This window comes from Ammodytes marinus, assembly GCF_949987685.1.
Source record: "Ammodytes marinus genome assembly, chromosome: 10".
Lineage (NCBI taxonomy): Eukaryota > Metazoa > Chordata > Actinopteri > Uranoscopiformes > Ammodytidae > Ammodytes > Ammodytes marinus.
In genome coordinates, this window is record NC_137214.1 from 21,447,241 (window position 1) to 21,470,462 (window position 23,222).

Below are 23,222 nucleotides of genomic sequence, written 5' to 3' on the forward strand. Positions count from 1 at the left end.
AGTCAAGGTGAAAGGAATTTTTTTTCTGCCCAAGAAAAAAATTGTCAATGTTGAAACTGGAGGTCAGAAACCTGCAGCGTACAGAAGGTTACTGTCCAACTTCTGAATGGCCTTGACTCAAGCCCCTGCGAATACAATAACCAGCCTGCAGTGACTGAACAAAACAGTGACTTCTCACAAGCCTTTCTGCTCTGATATTGAGAGCAAGCCACGAGCATAAAAAAAAAATAACAATGTAGTTCTCACAATAAATAAATTGCATCACTATTTGTCTTCCAGTCACGTATAATGAACCGTCTGATTTAAAATCAACATAAAAATCAACATAAAAGAAGACTTTGTGTGTAGGCCTACACTAAAACATAGAGTTAATAATATCAGCAGTAGGCCTACTACTGATGATGTTATTTTGTGTGCAGTTTTGGGAAGTTTCATTATAGGCTAATTTCTCTTCTCTGTTTTATCTGGGACTGCAATGGGTCTTCTGAATTATTTTTAAATGCTTCAACTGCCCCCTGGGCTGCACTTTTAATATCACTAGCCTTTATTTAGTCAAAACAGCACCTTAAGCGACGGACATAAGGGAGAATATCCGGGGAAATATCCCATTCTTCATATAAATGCTGAAATGCTCATCAGAGGAAGCCATTGCGAAGTGGGAAGATAGACTACCGTGTTAAGGACTTTGCCGTTATAATCAATGGTGTATTGCATGTAGGCCTATGTAGGCTATGTAGGCTATTTATGTGTTCATGTGTTTGTATCTAGGCCATATGATATCTGTATATAGAATATGCTTGTAAAATCTACATTACGACATCTCCATCTAGTGTTCATATTAGAAAGCTCGGTTTAATTTGAACCGCCCCATCTCCAAGTCTATTGGTTATATTATTTTTTAATTGTTTGGCACGTCCAGCTTTCCCATTGGCTCGATGACGTGTCCGTCACAGCGGCCCGCGGAAGTGTAACCACCCACAACAAAGATGGAGGACGATATCTCAGATTTGAGCAGACCACAAATGTACTTGTTTGGTGAGCTCGCTTATTCTGACTAGCCTGATATATTTTTCCGTCGCACAATCAGTTTTATTTTCATGTTTTCATGCACATAGCTATTTCACATATTTAGCTGGAGTAAGGTAGCTGAATAGCTGGCTAAGCTGCCTTCCCCTACTCGCGCCAAATCAGCTCTTTTGTTAGCTAGCCTAGCAGGGCACGGGTATGCACTGCTGTAGCACAGAGTAAACACCTGCATCTCAAACCACTTATGCATGTGTTTATGTTGTTGAGGACGAGTGAAAATATAATGTTAGTCACACGTTTCGCTTTCTTCAGGTTGTACCCTCAAATCGGACAAACGGGAATTCAAAGTTGACGTAGACGACGATGATACGGAGCAACAGCTGTCACTCAAAGCAGTAAGGGAGACGCTTTCCATTGCACGTAGATGAACTGTCCCCGCTGAACACTGCGGCTTTAACGCATGTTTCAAAGGAGACTATCATACCGAGTAAACATATCAACTTGTAGTTTGTTTCTGCGTAGTGATGAGTTCTTCCCAGTTTGAACAAACAGGCGTAGTCTTGAACATCTGTTCTTCTGTGTCTATGAATTATAGTTTGCTTTACTGAAATAACAAACCCTTCTGTGTTGCAAACACATGCAAGAGAACACGAATAATTGATATACAAGAACATACAGTGCACACTGAAGAAATTCATAAATTCAATGTATACTGTGATTATATTATATGCTCCTCAGATTAACATCCAGTCTGATTGTCCTTATAGGCCTACACTTTTGATCTGGTATACACACAAGTGTTAAAACCAACGTTTTAAATAACCTGTGATATTCATGTTTTGAAAAACAAACACAATACGGTATAATTCAGACACCCAAAGCATTATTTACATAAAAAAAATGGTTTTCCCCAAAATAAGTTTTAAGAATAGTTTTGGATGATGCAACACACCTGTTCATTCCAGCTTTACATGATAATGTTGCCACTGAAACAGAAATTCCCTGTTTAAATCTGCACAGATTTTTGTTCCTAAATTTCTCTTACCAATGACCGGTTGTTTCTTATATTCTTAGTTAACTCTTGTACAGATCGGGATATCTGTCTCCTTACTCACTTTCAATCATAAATCTGGTTTAACAATTCTACAGAATTGAAATGCACTTTTTTTTGCTAACCCTGTACACAAAATAGACATTTCGTAAATTCCTAACCTTACTAGAGGTACGTATCTTAAAGGCAAATATTCATGTACCCTCATTATGATGAATCACAGGCCAGATAAAGTGTATCAGGAGGACCCAGTTTAGACTGATGTCATGACATGGAGGTGATGTTGTACAGAGTCAGTTGTGCTGCTTTTCCAGGTGTGTCTGGGAGCAGATGCTGAGGATAAGTTCCACACGGTGGAAGTGGAGGGATTCACTTACGATGGAAAAACGACCAAGGTGCCACTGGTTGTCCTGAAACCGTCGGTCCTGCCCTCTGTGAGTGACTCCATAGCTGACCAACAGCTTTCTATTAAGACTCATCTCTAGTCCTCTGCCTGCTCCTAGCCCCCCATCCCCATCAATGTGTGCATACATGTCTGTCTGTATGTTGTTCATGTTTGTAAAGCAACTGAGTGTTTGAAAAGCACTATGTAAGTTGAATGTATTATTGTTCTTATTAAGTATTTAGGGCTGCTCACTTGTATCTGAGTAAAAAAAGGGATATCTATTAGGTGATGGGTTAAATATTTTATATAATGCATCATTTTGTAATTTTTCCTCACCTAAATAGTAATAGTGTAGTAAAATAACTTTCAGCCTCTTTCATGTAAATATAAAAAACTAAAAAGGTTCAAATTTCTACATAATCAAATCAAATAGTTATTACATTTGGTTTCTCCTGATATTAATTGTTATATTTTTCTTGTCCAGATGAGTTTAGGTGGATTTGAGATCACACCTCCAGTTACCTTCCGTCTCCAGTCTGGCTCCGGACCAGTTCACATCAGCGGGCAACATTTTGTTAGTGAGTATAATGGCAACAGATGCTATTGCTGCCCCACCATTAAAATAAAGTATTGGCCTACTCTCCACTCTCTATCAGTCAGAGGTAGAAAGTAAACGGAGCGTCGTTTTACAGGCCCATTAAATCTAACATTTCCATTATATTTCTACAGAGTTTTATTTTGGGATATCACTTCTCCACAGTCTGTTTTGATGGACATAACTAATAACAGGAAGATAAGAAAAACAGTGCTACTCTTTTTACTAGCTTTATTCACAACCCTACTACAGTCATTAATATGGAAAAGAAAAGGGAAAAAAAGAAAGATTTCTCTGATTCATTGATAATAGATATCACTCTCTATTTTCCATAAGGTGTAAAGGTCCATACAAGGCCGTCCAGCTAAATATGAACTATGCAGAATTGATCACAGTGCTGTTCCAATGACCAGTGTTTGATTTACAGGTGTGAAGGACTCAGAGGATGAAGAAGAGAACAACTCGTCACCAGTGAAGCGACCTGCAAGCTTGATGTCGGGGAAGAAGGTTCCAATGGTAGCTACAGCATTGTGCGCTAATCTTAGTGAAATCATAAACTATATATTTTTATAAACTTAATTTATGTTAAGATAACAAGATTAAATTAAGTTTGTAAAACACATTTACATTATAATTCATTATTTTCCTTGTAGAAAAAACTAAAGATGGATTCTGACGAGGATGAAGACGATAGCGACGAGGATGAAGACGAGTACGTTTAAAAAAAAAATGTCCTCCAACTGTCACAATGTCTTTTACCTGAATTGACGTTTTTTTCCCCCTTTTTGTAGCGACGATGAAGATGACGACAGTGATGAAAATGACGTGAAGCCTCAGAAGAATGTTGCGAAAGAGATCAAAAAAGTAAGCCTGCTCTATAGGGGAGAACGGGGTAATCTGAGCCACTTTTTACATTTGCTCCCCTCTAAGGGAGCTAAAATGATTTATCACTCAAATTTACACATTTCCCATTAATTCAGGATGTTTCCTAGAAATGGGCATTAGCAGAATTTTTTCAAGACAAAGGGCAGTGAAAATATTATTGTTTTAAAAAAAGTTGTCATGTGGCTCACTTTACCCCAGCTGTGGGGTAAACTGATCCACTTACTTTTTCCACTCTGAAACTACCATAACAACACATATTGTAACAGTAAGAATCCTGAAAGCTAGCCACACATTCCAGAACTAATGTCGGACTAGTAAAAGAATGATGGGGTTTGGTCAATTAAGCAAAGCAAATTTTCTAAACACTTGAAAGTAACTCTGAACAAAATCAAATACAACACATTATAATTCAAAAGGTTTTAATAAGATTCAAATGAAAGATAGAACCAGTTAGATTAGAACACAGTCTGGGGGTCAGAACACAGGACCCTTAGGGTGTATTCACACATGCTGTGTTTAGTTCGGTTGAAACAAACTCAGGTGCACTTCCACCTTCGGTGCGCATCTTTCAGACAGGTGTGAATACAGAAATCGCACTCGGGGGCGGACCAAACAAACGCTCCGAGACCCAGCTGAAGAGGTGGTCTCGATGGGCTTCGAAACGCACTCTGCTGCAGTTCGTTTGTGGTGTGAATTTGGCCGGACTCGATCCGACCCAATTGCAGGAAGCACTGCGCCTTTTCTTTCTTTTCTTTTTTAATAAATCGCCATCAGCTTCACATTATGGGAAAGTGTTGTTGTCGTCATTGTTAGGAAGATTAGTTGTGGTTTGACCGGGCGAAAATATTACATTTGATAATGACGCGTGCGGCGTACACATGCTGATATGTTCAGCGATCAGATGGAGAGGAGCGTCTCCCGTAGCCTACAGTGCCAACAGGTTCACGCTGCGCTTTGTATGAAGTGTGTGTTTCTTCCCAACGGGACCGTCAATACTGTCCCCGTGTCAGTTTGGTGCTGAACTGCGCCGAACTGACACCCAGCTGATACACAGCTTAATCAGTTGTGTTTCAGTTTGAGCCTATTCTTCACGTGAGCCGCGCGTCCAGCAGCAAAAATACAGTAAAAATTATGTTTCACATCGTAGGCTAGAAGCCACATAACGTGGCATTGTCATAGGGCTACATATTATAACCATATGAAACAACAATAATTTGATGTTTTTCTTCTTTATTTATAGGCTAGATGTAGGCATTTTTATTATTTTTAACCCCATATTATATCAATGATAAATTCGCAGTTTTTACTTCGTTCTTCCTGCTTCTCTCCACCCCAGAATGTCTGTCCAATGAATGAATGACCTCAGATCACGTGTGGTTTTGCTTCGTAATGCTGGTTCACTTGCAAAAGGGGCAATATGAAAGTGGACCACACCAAAAAAAAAAATCCAAATTCTATTTGGTCTGGACCAAAGCAAGTGAACTAACGGACTTTCCATGTCTGAATACACCCTTAGAGCCAGCTAGTGTCTTGGGGTCAAAGCATAGGAAAATCAGAACCAGCTAGAACAACCTGCGACTCAGAACACAGGAGAAGACCCAACTGGATTATAACATCAGCCTGTCATACTCTACAACTAGGCCTACTCTACAGCCCTGAAGGTTACAGGGAAAGATGAGTGATGAGAAGGTGCTCTTTCCGTGTGGTTGCCCCAGGTCGTCTTCCTGGTGTATTTCCTTGGCATGATGGCTTTTCTACAAAGTGTATGACATTAAAATAAAACACATGTTATGTAATATTACATTAAAATATGTTTAAGACTAAACTTAACTTGTGCCTCATGGTGAGACAGTGGCTCACTTTCCCCCACAGCATTTGGCTCACTTTCCCCCACCACCACAATTTGAGAAAAAACTACCTCTCTTAGCATTTCAGGCTAATCTTCAGTTATCAGCATCACATGGTTTCATATGTTGGTAGTTCATCAACACGTATGACAGAAGTTATGTGATTACATTTGCTTTGTTACAACAGTTGATTAAGTTGACAGCAAGAAAATTAACTTTTACATGCAAAATACCTATTTTGGTGAAACAAACATGCTTACCACAGCACCATGAGGTCCTCTATTTCAGGGCCATGGGGAAATCAGAGGGGCTTGAAAACATATATCTCACATGACCACAAATGTTTTCCGTTGCTTAGATACAGGGCGTGGCTCACATTACCCGATGCCTCAGATTCCCCCGTTCTCCCCTACGTTTCTTTTATGAATAATATTCAAAATGTTATCTAATGTTCCAACCGTGTAAAACAGTTGACAGTAGCTGCAGGATACAGAGCAGAGGTATGAGAGGATTATTAGGCATGCAGGGTAATCTAAAATGATTGGTAATACAGTGTGCCAACCTAGAGCTTCTGATGACAAGTTTATTGCTGCTCTGGAGTATTTACCCAGTTTCGTTCATCAGGACAGGTGAAATCATTTTACTTAAATCGTTTTTTTAAGTTGAGTTGCACCAAATAATCACAGTGTGAACCAAAATATTATTATCTTTCCTCGTTAAGGGAAACATTAATAATACATTAAATCATGTTTGAATTAAATGATATAGACGGTCCATTTGAGATGTGTGTTTTCTAAGCTACTTTCAATGTTTTATCTTACCTTCAATTACTGTCTGAGAGAATTTCCTGTTTATGTTTTTGCACTTCACTTCCATTTCTGTCAGGCATACATACATGTCCTTGTAGACAATCAAGCTTTAATTTGTACAGCAGATGCAATATGTTTTGAGGGTTTTCGATCCCCTGTTGTCCACCAGGTGTCAGGGTAGCCAAGGGCTTGCCCTCAGCCTTAAACCCTGCTTTAAAACAAGTTTCTCTCTGCTGTTCCAACCACATAATTTAAAATCTCACAGACAGTATCCTAGTATCCTTAGCATTTCATTTCAGCAGGCCCTTCCCATTCCTGCACTCACTGACCGTCCACCTTTTTTGTACGAGACAAAACATGGAACTTTTTCATCCTGTTCGCTCATGTACCCACCTGTTTTCCAGGAGTAAAACACAGGGTCTGTGTGGCGTAATCATTGGATTTCTCCTCTGTAATCTGCTTGAATTCTCACCGCCTCACCAGCAAGACGGCACTATGTTATCCCATACATACATACAGACGTGCACACACACACTCACACGCTCGCTCGCTTGTTCTGTCTCTCTCTCTCTCTTTCAAAGGTATATAAGATACACTTAAATGTGTAAATACTTGCACAATGCACACATCAATAATACAAACAGAACATATGCAGAGAAGCACGCAGTTTACACACACATGCACGCATGCACACACGCGCACACAGGCACACACACCAGTTATGGGAAACTTCTCCCCCCATCTTTCTGTAACTGCATATCTTTGTCCTTCTGTCATCCCACTGTTAATATGATTGCTCCTTTTTATCGTCTCTCATGCCACTCCAGCCTTGCACCTGGCCTTTGCCTTTGAACACTTGTTTTGCGTGTTACCACAATCATTTGCAAGTGTGTGGGTGCATGTGTGTATCTGCCTCATTTTTACGTCGGTGTCTGTTTGTGATTTCTTTCATTTTTTTTAAACGCTATCCCAGCGCAAACTGTGCCAGGCAAAAGATCAAAGCTGGGCAGATGCGCATACCTGCGACGTGAGCGCCGATCCTTGCCTCAGGGTCAGATGACAGCTGAGCATTTCTGTCACCTGTTGATTTATTCTGTTGTCTTTTCCTTAAAACGTTCTCCACCTCCTGCGCCCCACAACCCTCCCTTCCCTTCATGACCTTAATCCTTTTCTTCACCCTTGTGCTCTTTAGTTCCATAACTATCATGTCTCATTCTTTAGTAATGCAAGTACTAAACTCTAGACAGTAGGACATGGAGCAGTTTTCATTTTAATGCCTGGTAATTCAGCAATATGTTAATGCTATTTTTTTTCACTTGTGTCGTATTGTTGGCTGGTTCTGTTACACAACATTACGTTTATAATAATAAATAAGCATCATATCTCATTACATGCTGATACTGGTATCGCAACATTTTTCCTGCCTTCATTGGAGCTAAATTTTAGGTGTGAATATACTCGGCCAAATGTTTGTCTGTGTTGAATTTTTCACGGCATGATTTAGTTTTTTTTCACCTCTAAAACACTTTTATAGAGTTGCATAATTTTATATTCTGATTTATTAGCATCGCTATGAAAAGTAAGTAACAAACAATTGCTTACTTAAATTGTATTTAATGAGACTCCTTTGTTCAGTGGTGCAGAGGAAATCTGTGACTTTTCCTGCATTGCAGTCAGAAATATAGATTTTTTCACCAGTGTCATCCTCTTCATCCTCCATTGTAATGTGTCCAATCCAAACATCAAATGAACAGCACATGTGAAAATTGTGTCACAAATACACTACATCCTACACTTTCTATTAATATTATTATTTTCTTTTTTAATCTTTGGACGATTTGAAGATAGCACAATGTTTCTATACTTGATTTAGTTCTGCACTGTGTGCATTAATATCCTTGTGATAAAAAATATTCTAAAAAGGCTAAAAAACGTGACGGCAACTTGTCTCACCAGACATTGCTTTAGGAAACAACGTGTAATTGTCTTGTAGCAGTTATGTCAACATAGGCAATTACACTTGTAGCCCATTCCAAGGTGAATACCAGCAATTGCTAGGAAAGGGTTGGCGCACATGAACTTCAGGTACATGCCTTGGCTATTACAAGGTATTTATACAGTCTCCAGTGTGACAGGTAATTGTGGCACTAAGTATCTGATCATTGACGAATTACCAAGTATGTCCAGTGCTTCCTTTTATATTTTCATTAAACACTGATGCTTGGAGAGCATTTCAGTTTTGGCTACTTATCTCTGATTTGGTTGCGGTTATGTGTTTAGTACAGCCTGCAGATTGAACAAAAAGTTTTCGCTGAGATATTTAATCAGAATGAACTATTATGTCTTATCCTTGGTACTGGCATTACTAATTTAGCATTAGAACAGCTGTATGATTTTATCCTAGTTGTTTTCCGTTGTAGATTGTACATTTGTTTGTTTAAAAATATTCTGCACGTGCAGCATTGCTATTATTATGACCTTGATAGGGAGGCACAACATGATCACCTCATGGCAAAAAGACTCAGAAGAAATGTAAACACTATTGCAAGCAGTCATACAGATGTGGTTCAAATTATGTTACATGCCAATTATAATTTGTCAGCTATAAAAGAGGATTGGTAATTCATGCTTTGATATGGGAGTTTTCAAAACAACATGAAACAACTACCAGAGCTTCAAAGCGGCTAAATTAAATCCAACATGATATATCAGAGGGAACAGGAACACACATTGGGGTGGAGGGAAATATAGCCATTGGCCAGCAATCTAAGCAGACCCACCATCGTAGCAGTGTTTGGAGTTTAATTACCAGTCATTTAATTACTTAAAAGTTAGTCAGGGCATTGTTTTCATCAAGTACTGATTAATCTGATTGTAGGCAAAGCAAGTTTCTTTATATAGCACAATTCAGACACAAGGCCTTCAAAGTGTTTTACAGGGGCATAAAAAACATCAAGATTAGACATTAGAAATAGCATTTAAGAAATAGTAAAACAAGGAAAATACATCAAGATTAAAGATTAGCCTACTTAAGACATCATATTGGCTGATCACATCCGTGTCTCTTTGGACTGAAGTGTCTTTTTCCAAATTCGAGTGTAGATGAGTTGGCAATACTTAAATACCAGTTAGATACCAGTTGACAAATATTTAAGTTTTCAAGTAGGTGTGTCCCAGCGACTTAACTCTGCGTGTCCCACACACTTGAATAGTTGAATCTATTTTATCCAACTAACCTATCATTGTTCAAAACTAACTTATAGGCTAGCCGTCAGAAATTGAGCTGGTTAAACCCCACACGTTTCTAAAAAGTTCAGGATGTCATACCATGTTCGTCGTATATATTAAATTTGGTTATGATTATTTTCTTTCTCAGGGCCCACAGTCCTCCACGAAGAAGCCAAACAAAACTCCAGTGAAACAAAATGGCCCTGCAGGAAAACCGCCAGGGTCTGGCGTTAAACCACAGAGTAAGGTAAGTCTGGATCATCTGCTCAGCTTTGTTTACTTATTGTTATTTGATTAATTGCTAAACAACATTTATAAAGAATAAAAAGAGGGTCAGCTATTATAGTCAAGCAGTACTGTATTAGAAGGGCAACGCAAGTTCACATGTTCTATAATGGTGACCCGTGTGTTTTCCCTCCATATTTAAACTAAACTGTGATATTCATTCAACACCTACAGTATGGTGCACCTTTCCATACCATTTTACTCATATCCCCCACCAAAGGATTATTTCATTTGGTTTGTTTAAATTTTTTTGAGACTATGCAAAGGAACTGTGGATGATTAAAATAAGTATTATTAGAGTATTAAAGAATAGACAAAGAAGGATGCAATGATGCAATACTATGAGCATGTCTGAAGTCAAACCCCAATCAGGCCTGCAAGCTAAATGCATTACACAATGTAATGCACTTAAAAAGAAAAGAGAAACCGCTCTACAAGCAACTTGATCTTTTAATGCTCAAACCTGAGCCTCAGGATACGCAAGGTGTCTTTGACCAAGGGTAATTGTTTGAATTTATTGGCATTTACAATTAAAACATGCCAGAGGAAAAAAGAAAACCTGGAGAGAGAGTTCCCATTACACTGCAAAGGAATGTGATAAATGCACATTGCAATTAGCTCAACCTGATAGTTAATTTCTTTGATGGAATGTCTTGGGCAGCCGCCTCTTAAAACCCAAAGTTTGAACTCTGCCTCTCTTTAAGCAAATACACCTGACCTCTATACGGTTTTCCTGGGGCAAGGTTTAAACCTGCGACCCCTTGGCCTGACCCTGTTGTCTTGTGTTGCAGCCAGCAACATTTGAAGGCCCCCAACCCCCTGTTGTCCACATGTGGTTACAAATTGAGAAACTTCTGTGCATGTTTACAAATCTCCCAAAGCATGTTACTCGTTTTAGATCAGGCCTGGGCTGGTATGCATTAGGGCTGTAACGAAAAAAACTCACGATTCGATTTGCATAGCGATTTTTGACCCACAATTCGATACATACAACAATTTTTTTGAATTTAAGAAGCATTTTATTTAAATAACATTTATAATAAAATGTAACATTTAGTAATTATTAACCTGACCAGATTTGAACACAAAGAACAAAATAAGCAACATGAATAAATAAGTAACAAAATATAAAACATTTCTCTCTTCTCTGTAACAAAATGATACTATTGAAAAATAAAAAATATTGAACTGTGATGTAAACCATAAATGAAGTTAGAAAAAAATACACTTTACAGCTATAGCTTCCTTCACCAAGCCTTTTATCCAAAACTTAAAGGTTCAGTAAGCAGAATGGTCAGTTAAGCTAACTTCCTGTCAGTGACTGCAGTTAGCACTCCCCTCCCTCGTTCTCACGTCACCACATTAATGCACTGTGGTCTTCAAGCAGCGAGTTATCTAGCATCATCTCAGATCCATAAGTGTGATAAAACATGATAATAACTATCAAAACAGACATTGGGTAGGATTTTGACCTGCTCCGCCATTGTAGGCGCATACACATTCACCCATCTGTCGCTCTGCACGTGCACTGGCAGTGAGACGTGTGCCGGTTTGTAGCGTTCTCTCTTCTGATTGGTTATCAGTAGTGGGATCCCCGAAAAGTTTATTTGCTGATTACATGCAGAGCGAGTGACTGAGAGATCGGCTTTATGAAACGCGCACACTATATAAGTGATCACTGTATGAATAAAGAGCGATTTAGCACTTATATTAACATAAATAAATCGCTTACTTCACCTTTAAGCCTAATTTTATTTATTTATTTTCTTTATTGCGATTCTGCATTCTCACACCGCGATGCAGGATCGTGGCTCTGTGTATCGAGATTCTCGGTTCGATACACATATCGTTACAGCCCTAGTATGCATGGCAAATGCTGGCTGCTTGTGTAATAAAGTGTCATTTATGCTGACGGCACACCGTCTCATTCACTAGCATTCCCAATGCATATAAGACCATTACAATTTATTTCTGTCTGACATCTTTAAATAATGATTTGTAATGCTTATTATGTTAAAGGAAAGTGTATTTATATAGAACAATTCAAGGCAATTCAAAGGTACAGTCAGCAATTCTGGAGAATGCTTTTTGTCAACATAACCTTTTATCAAAATCAGTGAATATCTCTTTATGATCGCTACCTATCCATATACTGAGTGCATGCTGAAAAAAAAATGCGAGGAGATATTCACTGATTTTGATAAAAAAAGGGATTTTGACAAAAAGCATTCTCCAGAAACACTGACTCCACCTTTGAACACTGAGCCACAGGATTGCTGAATTCCTGAGGCAAGAGAGCGATTTCCCCCAGGGCCCAGCATTCATGGTGTGTGGGAGAATGCAGCTATAGTTCTGTTGTGGCTGTTGCCCAGACATAACACAGTGGCTCTTGAAATGCTCTGGGGGATTAGCCGATGGGGCAGCTGAACTGCCGAAACCATCCTCGCCGTTTAACTTTCTGGCCCCGTGGAGCTTCAACTGCCCCCATCCCCTCGCCACTTATACACAACAACTGTTCCCGCTCTACAACCTCTTTCACACCCCTCACTTCCTGGACACACCTTCTCCCAATTGCTCTCATTACCAGCGTTTGATGTCTGGTGCAGCTTGCGCTTCCAGATGCCCCTGAGGAGCGAGGGGAGCGGGCGTGGATGTCTGTTTTTTTCTTTGCTAAATGCAGGTGACCGGTCCTTAGATTTGCCTTGTCAGATCTGTTGCCAGTATACCTCAGTTCTCGTCTCTCAGAGCCCAGCATGGAGCTGCTCCCTCTTGCGTAACAGTCTCGACGTGAGAACCAGCTAACTGGAGTTGTGCTGATCTGAAGAAACTTTATCTTGCAGCTGGTGTCTTTTGATTGATGGGTTGGGAGTAGATGATGCCTTCAAGCACACGTCACACAGTCATAAAAGCTGTTAACCACTCCACTCAGGCTGATCCCAAAAGGGTGTGAGTCATTGTTTTTAGCGACTGATTGACATGTGTTACAGCAGGTGCCTATCTTGTTGGCACTTATTTACTTTTCTCGTGAGTGTAAGGATGTTTGTTTCTAACTATGACTCTACAGATGGGGATATGTGCTTCATTTCTAAAACACCAACTGCTTTCCTTACACATAAACAATCATAAAAAGTCATGAGATGAGATTACGGTAGTTTTCTCCACAGACAAGGGCGCTCGGTCTCATTCCAACCAAATGACAATTACTATCCCCGGACAAGCCTGATGAGCAAAGGTGTCACAACCATGTGTTTGGTAGAATTGAAGACAAGAGATTGCATCAAATGATAGCGTGCTTGTGATTAAGTTCCAAGACTCATGGCATCTGTAATCATTGTCTGGCCCAGATGAAAAAGCTTTGTGTGTTTATCAGCTGTTTCAGGTCCACAGCTGTCCTTTGGAAGTAGAAGGCCGCCTATAAATAATAAATACGTAGTGGAATTGTATGGCCAGGAGCCAGCAACATATGTGCTCCTTTTTTTTAAGTGTGGTATGTATGCGTCAAGGTTTTCTTCATTTTAAACCTTTTGATCTGTGCTATAAAATGCAGAACTCTTGGGGACAGGGACGAATAATTGCATTTTTCAAACTAGAGAAAGGATTTATTTTCTCAAGATCAGTCCACCTGCTTTTTTCTTTTTAACCATTTTAAGCCTTACCCTGGTTTTTAAAGGCTGAAGTTGCTAAAGGCGTTGGAAGTATGTAGTAGTCACACATGGCATTTGTTGATGGCTTTAAAGTTGTTTGCTAAATGTAAAATTCAACATAAACAAACATTAAATGTGTGCATCAAAACTAATTACACATTATCAGGTAATTTATCACAATTTAGTGTTTTTGTCAGTGTAAATTTGATGAAAATAAACAGTTTTTGCTTTAAATATATATTTAGTTTCTGATTCAAGTGAAATAACAGTGATTGGAACCAGCAAGTACAAATCTAAATCAAAATATAAAAAATCTGATCCAAAAAATGTTCATCCAAACCCACTCACAAGCAAAACGAAAAACAGTTACCAGACGTCTATCTATTTATTGGTGATTTTTTTATACATTTTTTGTCTCACAGGGTAAAGAGTTGCTTTATACGTGGTTTCTCTCTTCTTTCAAATGTGTCTCGCTATCAATGGAACCCTGCAATTTCACTGGATTCCACACTAGCCTTGCATGTAGGGACAAGCTCTGTGGCTTGTGTAACATTCAGTCATGGCGTATGGCAGTGGTTCTCAATTATTTTCTGTCATGCCCCCCCTAGGGGACAAAATTGTTTTTGCCCCCCCCCCTAAATTGAAATACTATTGAGAATCTGCTAATATTTATTTATTTATTTATCTGTACAAAACCACTGTATGAGTTTCTGGCATGAGCATTCTGCATACAATCACTGAGGTTTGCATTCCATTCAAAACATTTTTAAACTGTAAACATAGTTAAGGTGGTGTTTTTTTATTATAGGCCAATAGGCCTTCTGTGATGTGATATAATGAATTAATGTTATTATTAGTCTATGCTTGATTTCTTTTTAAATAGCCTACAGAGACACGTGGACATTTATTTACTGCAAATTTACTGCAAATCGCGGCCTTTTGCGCGGATATGACCATACACAAGCACACATCGCGCTTGCTAGCACTTAAAAAAAGTGCTAGCAAGCGCTAGGGGGGCGCGCCCCACCATTTGAGAAGCACTGGCGTATGGTGTGTGTGTGTGTGTGTATTTTTGTTGTGTCACATTCATGCACTTCTGTTTTAGGACCTCTAGGGCCTCGACTGCCCAGGTCTGGACACACCTGTCGGCCTGCTACTTGTCACCAGAAGTGATAAAGAGTAGTTGCTTGTGACAGTTTTGTTTTATTCTTGACCATAAATGTTGAACACAAAGTGTTGTCTTTTCTTGCGGAAGTCATTCATTTGATTTAATTAAGAAACAAGCTCAGAGGAAGCGAAGCAGGGGAGGAAGAAACGCACTATCCAGTTATTTACTAGTCTATTTCTGTATTTATATGTATATATATATATATATATATATATATATATATATATATATATGTATGTATATATATATATATATATATATATATATATATTTTCCTATTTTTTTATCGTATATATATAATAATATATATTATTATTTATTTATTTGTATTACTTGTCGTTTTTTTGTTGTTGTTGTTGTCTTGTCTCCAACAGCTTGTCGTGTTCCAAACGTGTTCATGTAGTCTTGTCCCACACAAAATGGTGTTTTTGTCATGTCTCGCACTGTTTCGTCATGTACCGCATCACTTAAAAAAAAAAAAAAAAAAAAAGTGATAAAAAAAGATAAAGTAAAAAGAAACTTTGCCCTTGTCCGTTTTCCTTGAGTTCAGTAGTAGGGGATGCCTTAACCCATTGATGACTATGGCAATCTAGGATGCATGTCCTTAATGCCTGAGGGTTTTCTTAAAAAATAGTATGAATTGTAAAGTCTACCAAAACCTTAATATCTAAGCCTGTGTAGCACATAGAAACATGAAATAAAATACATTTAAAAGTTAAGGTTCACAGGTTTTATTTAAACATGCTCCCTTAAGGTGCAAACACACTGCACACCGTTTACATAGAAAGTCAATGTATTTCGCGCGCCGCCGCGCGGTTCATGCGGCGCAGAAGTTGAAAATATTGAACTTTTTGCCGCCGGCCGCGCCGCGATAGCCAATCAGCGTTGAGCTCCTCCCGACGTCTTCTCGCTTCGGGACGACTGACAGAGGAAATTAAGATGGATGAAAACATAATAGTCACAGTTTGCTCCCATAAGTTCTGTGAATAGCCTCTGTGTCTGTTGCCTGCTGTGTACAGCTATCAGTTTTGCTTTATGAACAAAGTTAGCATCGGTTAGCTTGGGTAAAGCACCATCAGCACAGCAGACTGGTGCTCTCAGCACCGGTTAGCACCAGCGCCAGCATATCCCCAGAGTAGGAGAAGGCTACTCTGGTCGGGCGGCGGGCGGGGGACACAATATGACCCAATATGATCACGCGGCGTGGAACCTGCGATTCGCGCGTCCAACCGCCGCGCCGCGGAGTGCAGTGTGTTCGTACCTTTAGCGCTTACAAACCAACACATTTTTCTAAAAATCGTCAAAATTAGATGGGGGAGAAAAAAAAGAATAAATAATATAAAATATTTAAAAATAATGTGCTAAACATGGTTATAATCCTGCTTCCTTTTAGCATGGATAGTAGTGACTGAGTGTGCAGTGGAATACACTATCGCCGACACAGCTGGCGTATTTTTATTATTATTATTTATTTATTAATTTTTTGATTGCCGTGATTTTCGGCAAACCACACATTTTTTGGTTGGTCACGTGGTCTTAAAAAATCAACAAAACCCACCTAATGTGTATTTGAACCAATGACGGTGCATTCTATGTTGCGCACGCCATGAAAATTAGATAAAGTAACAATGCTGCCCGAAGCAGCATCAGGCAGGAGATACAATGTGGCATTGCGCAGCAGCCGTCATCAATGGGTTAAAGACAAAAACACATTTGAAAAAATCCTTTTGCACATTGGAGTCAGGGCTTGCAAACAATAAAAACATAATTTGTACCTGAAGTATTTGTTTTAGAAATAAATTGTGTAATTAAGCTTGACTTTGTTGTCCTTTTTGATGCTTTTATCTTCTTCCAGCTGGTTGCCCATGCCAAGTCTGTAAACACAGACCCAAACAAAATGGGTCACGATAGGGCTTCAGCTCAGCCTGGCCTGCTGGTCAGCGAATGGATTCATTGACAAACAGTTACAATAAGCAATTTTGCATGGAGTCTTAATCAGAACCTGAATAACCAAAGTATTGCGGCATTATACGACAATATCTTTTTATCTATGACTCTATACATCTCTTTCCTATTTGAAAAATATACACCAGTATTTCTTATCTAGCTCATATGTTTTCAAGGCAACTGCCCAAGGAAAAGACAAACCCCTGGCTGGCCCTTCTAAATCTCCCTCTTTGACTGAGATTAAGAACAAGTTGTCAACAGCAGCTAAGGAGGTAAGGCTGTTATCCTCTTTTGAAAAGTACCACTCTTAATTGACTGTCTGACGCATGGTTAAGCTGATGATTTATTGGCTTTCTTTATCAGGGGAAAGCCCTACCGAAGACGGAGCAGAAGTTTGAGAATTTCGTGAGGAATTCTTTTAAAATCTCGGACAAAAAAGTAAGTAATCATGAGTCATTTGATATCTTAGGTGTCTGTGTGTTTTTAGAGACCCCTGTTTATGGTGTTTTTTGTGAACCCTTTTTATGAAATTAGCAAGTTATAACAATTTCCTGCCTTTGCTTTTGCAATCTATGCATTTAGACTTAAACACATAGCAATTCAAATATGTTTTGTTTCTAGAAATAATTCAGTTGGTGGGTGTTGGTAGCCAAAGGGCAAACATTTATATCAACCATCATTTCAGCTTTAAGAGCTTTATGGCATGATAGATACCCAGGAGGAATACATAATTGTTCCACACACCGGCTCATAGTTTACACTGTCCATGATGCCTCAATGTCTCTCCAGAACAGCGTTTTCCCTTTGACTTATATTCATTCTGTGTCAGTGGGCTTTTCTGAGATGGAATGGGAGTACACCTGCCAAGGCAAACTCTTTCTCAGTGATTTACTGGAGAGTGTGTCTTTTGTAGCCTTAATGAAGGGACTGCTGGTATGTGGATGGTACCAGTCTCTTTCACATTCAAGGCCTTTGACCAACCCAGAACAGGGTTTTTTGAAAGCAGGACTTCAATCTTTTCTAATGCCTCTTGTCATTTCAGATGCCAAACAACATCCCTTGCACTTTTTATTTTGCAGAGCATGAATCAATCACCCACAAACCTTAAGATTATCGCCCCAGACTAATTGATTTCAGCCAGTGTGTGAAATAGTAAAGCTGTGTTTTCTGTATCTGAGCATCTGTAGGAAGGAGCATTTAGATAAACGTCTGTAAATACATTGCAGTGTTAAAGTATTTACTGTACAGTTATTATAGCAGGTGAAAGCTTTAGACCAGTGCAATGGCTGGTTGGACAAGGAAAAGAGTGGGGGTGGAGTTGGGTCAGGGACAGCTTGTTGATCCCAGTGTGTAGAAACATCTGTGGAAGTGCTTTGGTTTCATCAGCCAAGGCTGAGATCTGTCAGACCTGGAGCACCTAGTCATATACTCTGGTATGTACTGGTGCTCCCACCCAACCCCTCGTTGTTCCCTATAACAGCCCCATCTAAAATCAGCGTTCCCAAAGGCGAGACGCACAAAAGCATGCTGTAGTAAAAGTGAGTCATGAGTCTAATGTTGCATAGCACTAGGGCTGTCGCGATAACAGCACAGATGAAATACTGCAATATTTTCAAGCCAATCGCAGAGCATTGGCGGTCACCGCAACAACCGCACGTGACGTCCATGGACCTGTTATAAAAGGTGACGAACCCCCGTTTTTCAAAACTCATATTTGGAAAAAAGATTTGAAGACCACATCATGTTTTTAAAAGGAAATTAATTTGATTTATTAAAATCATATACGAACAATTAATAAAACACTTTCCTTCATTGCAAATGAACAGTAGTAGCCTACAAATAGACCGAACTCTGATGTGTTTACTACAGACTTTATTCCTCTGCCCTGCTGTGATCGCTCTCGCTGTCATCTCTCTATGCTCTGGTTCGGTCATCCTCGCTGCTGTCCTCGGCATCTGAGACGCAATATTTATTTAATGCTCATAGTTAATCACATAGCCTAGTGCTGAAACGAAAGCTATTAACGCCGTGGTTTAAGGCTGAAATGATAACCGGGGCACGTTACAGTTGTCGTTTGGAAGGCTTCCGCGATCTCCGTTAGTTTCAGTTTACAGCCGATAAAGTTACAATCACAGCGACCGCATGGACAGCGTTTAAATAAAGCCTCTTATTCTTATTATCATTAGGGCTTTGATGCAAATGATGAAATCTAAACATTACGGCGACTGTGGTGTGCGTAAAAGGAAGAGCGCAGTTTGCAATCTGATCTCTCCTTACTGCCACAGTAAAAGTCGATCGCACAGCCGATTCCTGCCTCTGATACGTTGACTCGCAACATAATGATTTGAGGCTTTGCATTGGCTTTTGCGATGTCCCGTGCCTCTTGTTTTCTCTCCACACAAAGCGTTCTCTCTCCCATTGCACACACGCATGTCCCGGCCGCTTCCGAGAGCACAGAGACAGTGTTGGTTCCAAGGTTCCAACCGATAAAAGAATAGAATAAACACAACTGAAGCTATGTAAAGCACTTTGAGTGCGAGAAATGCGTTGTATTAAATATAGCCTAGTATTATTATTAAGCTGAATGGGGAAAAAACCCGTCTTATATTCGGACCAATACGGTACAAACAAGTTGGCTTAATAAATATAGACCTATAATTAGGCATAAAAAAGGGGTGGAGCAATTATATTGCATACCGCACGGTTTAGCCACCCTGACTCACCGCACGGGGTATTCCTTCATCGCGACAGCCCTACATAGCACTTCATTTGGATGATTTATAATTTCTTCCTTCTGTTCTGTTGTTATCCCTCTCTCCCCTCTCTGTACCTTCATCAGGTGGTCAAGGACCTTTGGAGTTTTCTACAAACACTGAAGATTGAGAAAAAATAGAAAAAACGTGTACTTTGAAGCATTTGTATGTTTTGCATCCTGCAAGATATTTAAAGGCATAGTCAGTGAGCTTTCCTACTTGGCCTTATTATATTATAATTTCTAGCTATGACTTGGAATGAACAGAAGGACTGAATGCTGATACTCAGTACATGAGAATACCTATTACGGTAATTATTCAGGTGTCATGGTCTTTTTTAGTGAAGCACCTCCTGGAGCTAGTATAGTAGTGATAGTAGTCATGACTATTTTAATTCCTTCATGTATAGTTGGCGCAGGTTCTGCTGAAATTGCTTTTGCTGCAGCTCTGCAATTTGAAGTCATTGACTGGTTTCAGATGCTTTGCATCCACGGCACTGTGTCCTTCAACAATGTCAACCATGCAGTGGGAAATATTGCAGAATGTGCCTTTAAATGTTGCTGTTAACTATGATGAATCAAAGTACAACTTTGTGTGATTATACAATGATTGTTAAGACAGCTGATACAGTGGGGCGGTGACAATGTATTTTTCCTCAAGTGTTTTTATTCTTTATTTTGGTTTGGCTTTACAAAACATCTTGCCTACAAAACACGCTTTCCTATTGTAACATGCATTTGTCTGGCATAATTGCTTTATGTATATTGTACAGAAATCCGTCCGTTTTTTGGTCATTTTAACCCCTGCAGCAGAACATGCAGAAAACAATTTATTTTTCTTGTTAACTTGGCACCAGGGGCAACTATTTTGTTTCCAGCTGTCATTAAGCAAATAGGCAAAAACATTGAACTGTTTATATAACATTTCATTCAAAAAAAGAATAATCTAAAACATTAATTAACACATATCTATATAGATATTTGCAGCTGTTACCTTGCTACTATTACATATCTTAATTGGCTAACTCGTTGAGTCAATATTTTTTTTTAAATAGTTAATATGGGTCACCTATACTTACATCACTATCAACAATATAGAAAACCTGCTGATTAGACTTATTTCAGATGTCATTAGTTGAAGTGTTAATTAATTCACATCAGGCTCGTAAACATCTGTCATAATTTTAAATGGTATTGTTATTGTGATTACAGACAAAAATCATCTGTAGCAAAACTGTTCAAAAGAGCAGTACACAAAACATTCTCAAGAGCATATATTGGGCTCTGTTGAACCAACGCAGGTGCCCCAACTAAAAAAGAAAATCTTTAAAGTTATATTTATTACATCAAAAAAGTAAAAAAAAAGGCATCAACATAGTCAAGATTATATTTGCGACATGGCACCCAGGCTATTTCAATGTACTTAAATGCACTAAAAAACTATTAAAAGCCTATGTTTAACACATATTATCTTATTTATTACAAAATAACCATAGAACGGGAAATAACATCAGAGTAACATGAAGTCACCTTTATGGAAACCCAATAAAGGACTCAACTGCATAATTGTTTGCACTCTTGTATATCGGTGCTCTGGTGTCAATAAGCAGACACTTGTTTTGTCCGTATAATGTGTTTATGATCCTGTATAACGCCTTTAATGAGCCAAATGTTGGCAGTTGAAAACAAACTTCCTGTTGTCTGTAAAGGATATTTTAAACTCTGTAGCTGTAAACTGCACTACTTCAGCTAAGCTAAGTAATGAATTAACCCTGATAATTGACCTTCATCTTGAGTTTTAAATATCTGATGTCTTTGTAGCAAGGTTCCAGTAGGAGCAGGTTGCCATCCGTTGGATTTGTTTTTGTTTTTGTGTACGAGTTATTAACTGAGTGCTTCATGCATTTTAGTACAAACCTTGTATCAAACGCTCTAAACTTTTTTCCTTAAATATATATCTTGCTTTTATATACAATTGCGGCAGCTGAACAGTTATATTTTTAAGTGTATATTTAAATCGCCCATGCTAACAGCTGGTTTTGCAGCTTGGATCTGTGGTCATAATCTTCATTCGAAATGTTGTGTCCTATTTTGAAATTATGTGTGAACTGTTGAATCTAAAACATCTTTCTTTTAAATGGTTTGATATATTGTCCCGCTTTTGTTAACTTCTTACCTTTGTCCCTGCAGTTTGTCATCTTGACGTTGTCGTCCTTTCATTTCGTACTGGGTCATTTTCAAGACCGTACCTTAATATGTCCAAGGGAGGAAAAAGAGACTTTGATCTATGTTGATAACATCCTGTATGTTTAGGTATAATTATTTTTAAGCATTAGAGTAATACAAAAAATCTAATAATATTTAGTTTAGAACAGATTTATAAAGTTGTCATTCAGGTTTTCTGGGTTTGGAATAGTAAGGGTTCTAACATTGTATCAGACTAAAGTAGTCTTGAAACGTATGTATGAATTTTACTGTATTGATCCAAAGATCCCTTCTGTTATTTTTTTATCTGCTATTGTGTCTTCTGTCTGCCACCTGAAATATGAGTGGTATCTTCAATTAGATTTGACTAGATACCAGGCTAGTGCATCTTTTCTGCATATATCAATGCAAAGTAAACTGTATTACACTGTACTATTGTGGGATTTGAATTTGTTCAAGTAGCTGGTGATGGTTGGACTGAGTCAATGTTTTTAACGTGTATATTTTCCTTTTTATCAAACTTAATTGATTAGGAGATGCATGACTGCTAATGGGGGATATTCATTCATTCATGGTTTGTTGAGATGAATATATCCATCCATTATTTTATTTCCCTACCTGTTAACTTTACCTGAATAAAGTGAATTCCAGCTGTTTTTGAGTCACACGTTTTCATGTGGTTGTTTTTTTTACTGTTAGACTAGGGCAACATATTAGTCCAATTAGTAATTAAATTCCCTTTTTTTCCTTTTCTTTGAAAGCAGTGGATCATCAACAGCAGCTAACCTGTATTATTCAATCAATGGAAGAAACAATCCACTCTACTTCAAAGAGTACAAGTACAGTTCTTCTAGCTTTAAGAGGTACATATATAACCAATAAGTGTTTGATTATCTGTATCTTGGACTTTCTATCTGTTGATATTGGCGATGATAACCTCCATTAATTAAATAATATTGTTAGTCCTGCCTATACTGGTGAGATTCCTTTCCAAGGCAATTTTAATGTAACTGATAGAGGGCATCCACTGTCTTGGTTCTGTTCAACACATGACCTTACATTCAGCTAAAGATCACATGTGGTTCAATTTAGTGGGAATCTTCCAAAGTGACTGCACAGTCAACATGTTTGCTTGATAAGCTGTGAGGGACCGATAGAAACAGAAACATTTATTCCACATAAATGACAAAGTTTGGAAAATACTTCTTAACTTAATCAAAGTGGAAACCTAATTTCAGCTTCTATAGAACTTTAGAACCTTCTGAAATAGGACTGTAGATTTTGACCCTTATCACTTGAATTGAAATTTCTTCATGAAGTAATTTTCTGCAGACACTATAGACACCATGTCCACTTGAACATTGAAAGCACCCCTGTTTGCTTTCAATGTTCAAG

General features: G+C 38.6%; 1 protein-coding gene across 1 annotated transcript; it reads left to right on the plus strand.

The window, feature by feature from the left end:
- The first annotated feature begins 958 nt into the window (after positions 1-958).
- Positions 959-22,492, plus strand: npm1b (nucleophosmin 1b). The gene is made up of 11 exons (XM_080035712.1): positions 959-1,035; positions 1,339-1,421; positions 2,392-2,511; positions 2,947-3,040; positions 3,485-3,573; positions 3,711-3,769; positions 3,849-3,921; positions 9,975-10,073; positions 17,047-17,142; positions 17,234-17,308; positions 19,710-22,492. The coding sequence occupies exons 1-11, from the start codon at positions 987-989 to the stop codon at positions 19,761-19,763; spliced, it is 891 nt and encodes a 296-aa protein (XP_079891838.1). The 5' UTR covers positions 959-986; the 3' UTR covers positions 19,764-22,492.
- Positions 22,493-23,222: the final 730 nt, after the last annotated feature.

What these genes read in the sequence shown, in the direction of transcription:
- npm1b (XM_080035712.1), top strand. Translation starts at nt 987, where the DNA reads ATGGAGGACGATATCTCAGATTTGAGCAGACCACAAATGTACTTGTTT. An exon ending in CAGCGGGCAACATTTTGTTA is followed by an intron (nt 3,041 to 3,484) that starts GTGAGTATAATG and finishes TTTGATTTACAG; the next exon opens with GTGTGAAGGACTCAGAGGAT. An exon ending in GCGTTAAACCACAGAGTAAG is followed by an intron (nt 10,074 to 17,046) that starts GTAAGTCTGGAT and finishes TATGTTTTCAAG; the next exon opens with GCAACTGCCCAAGGAAAAGA.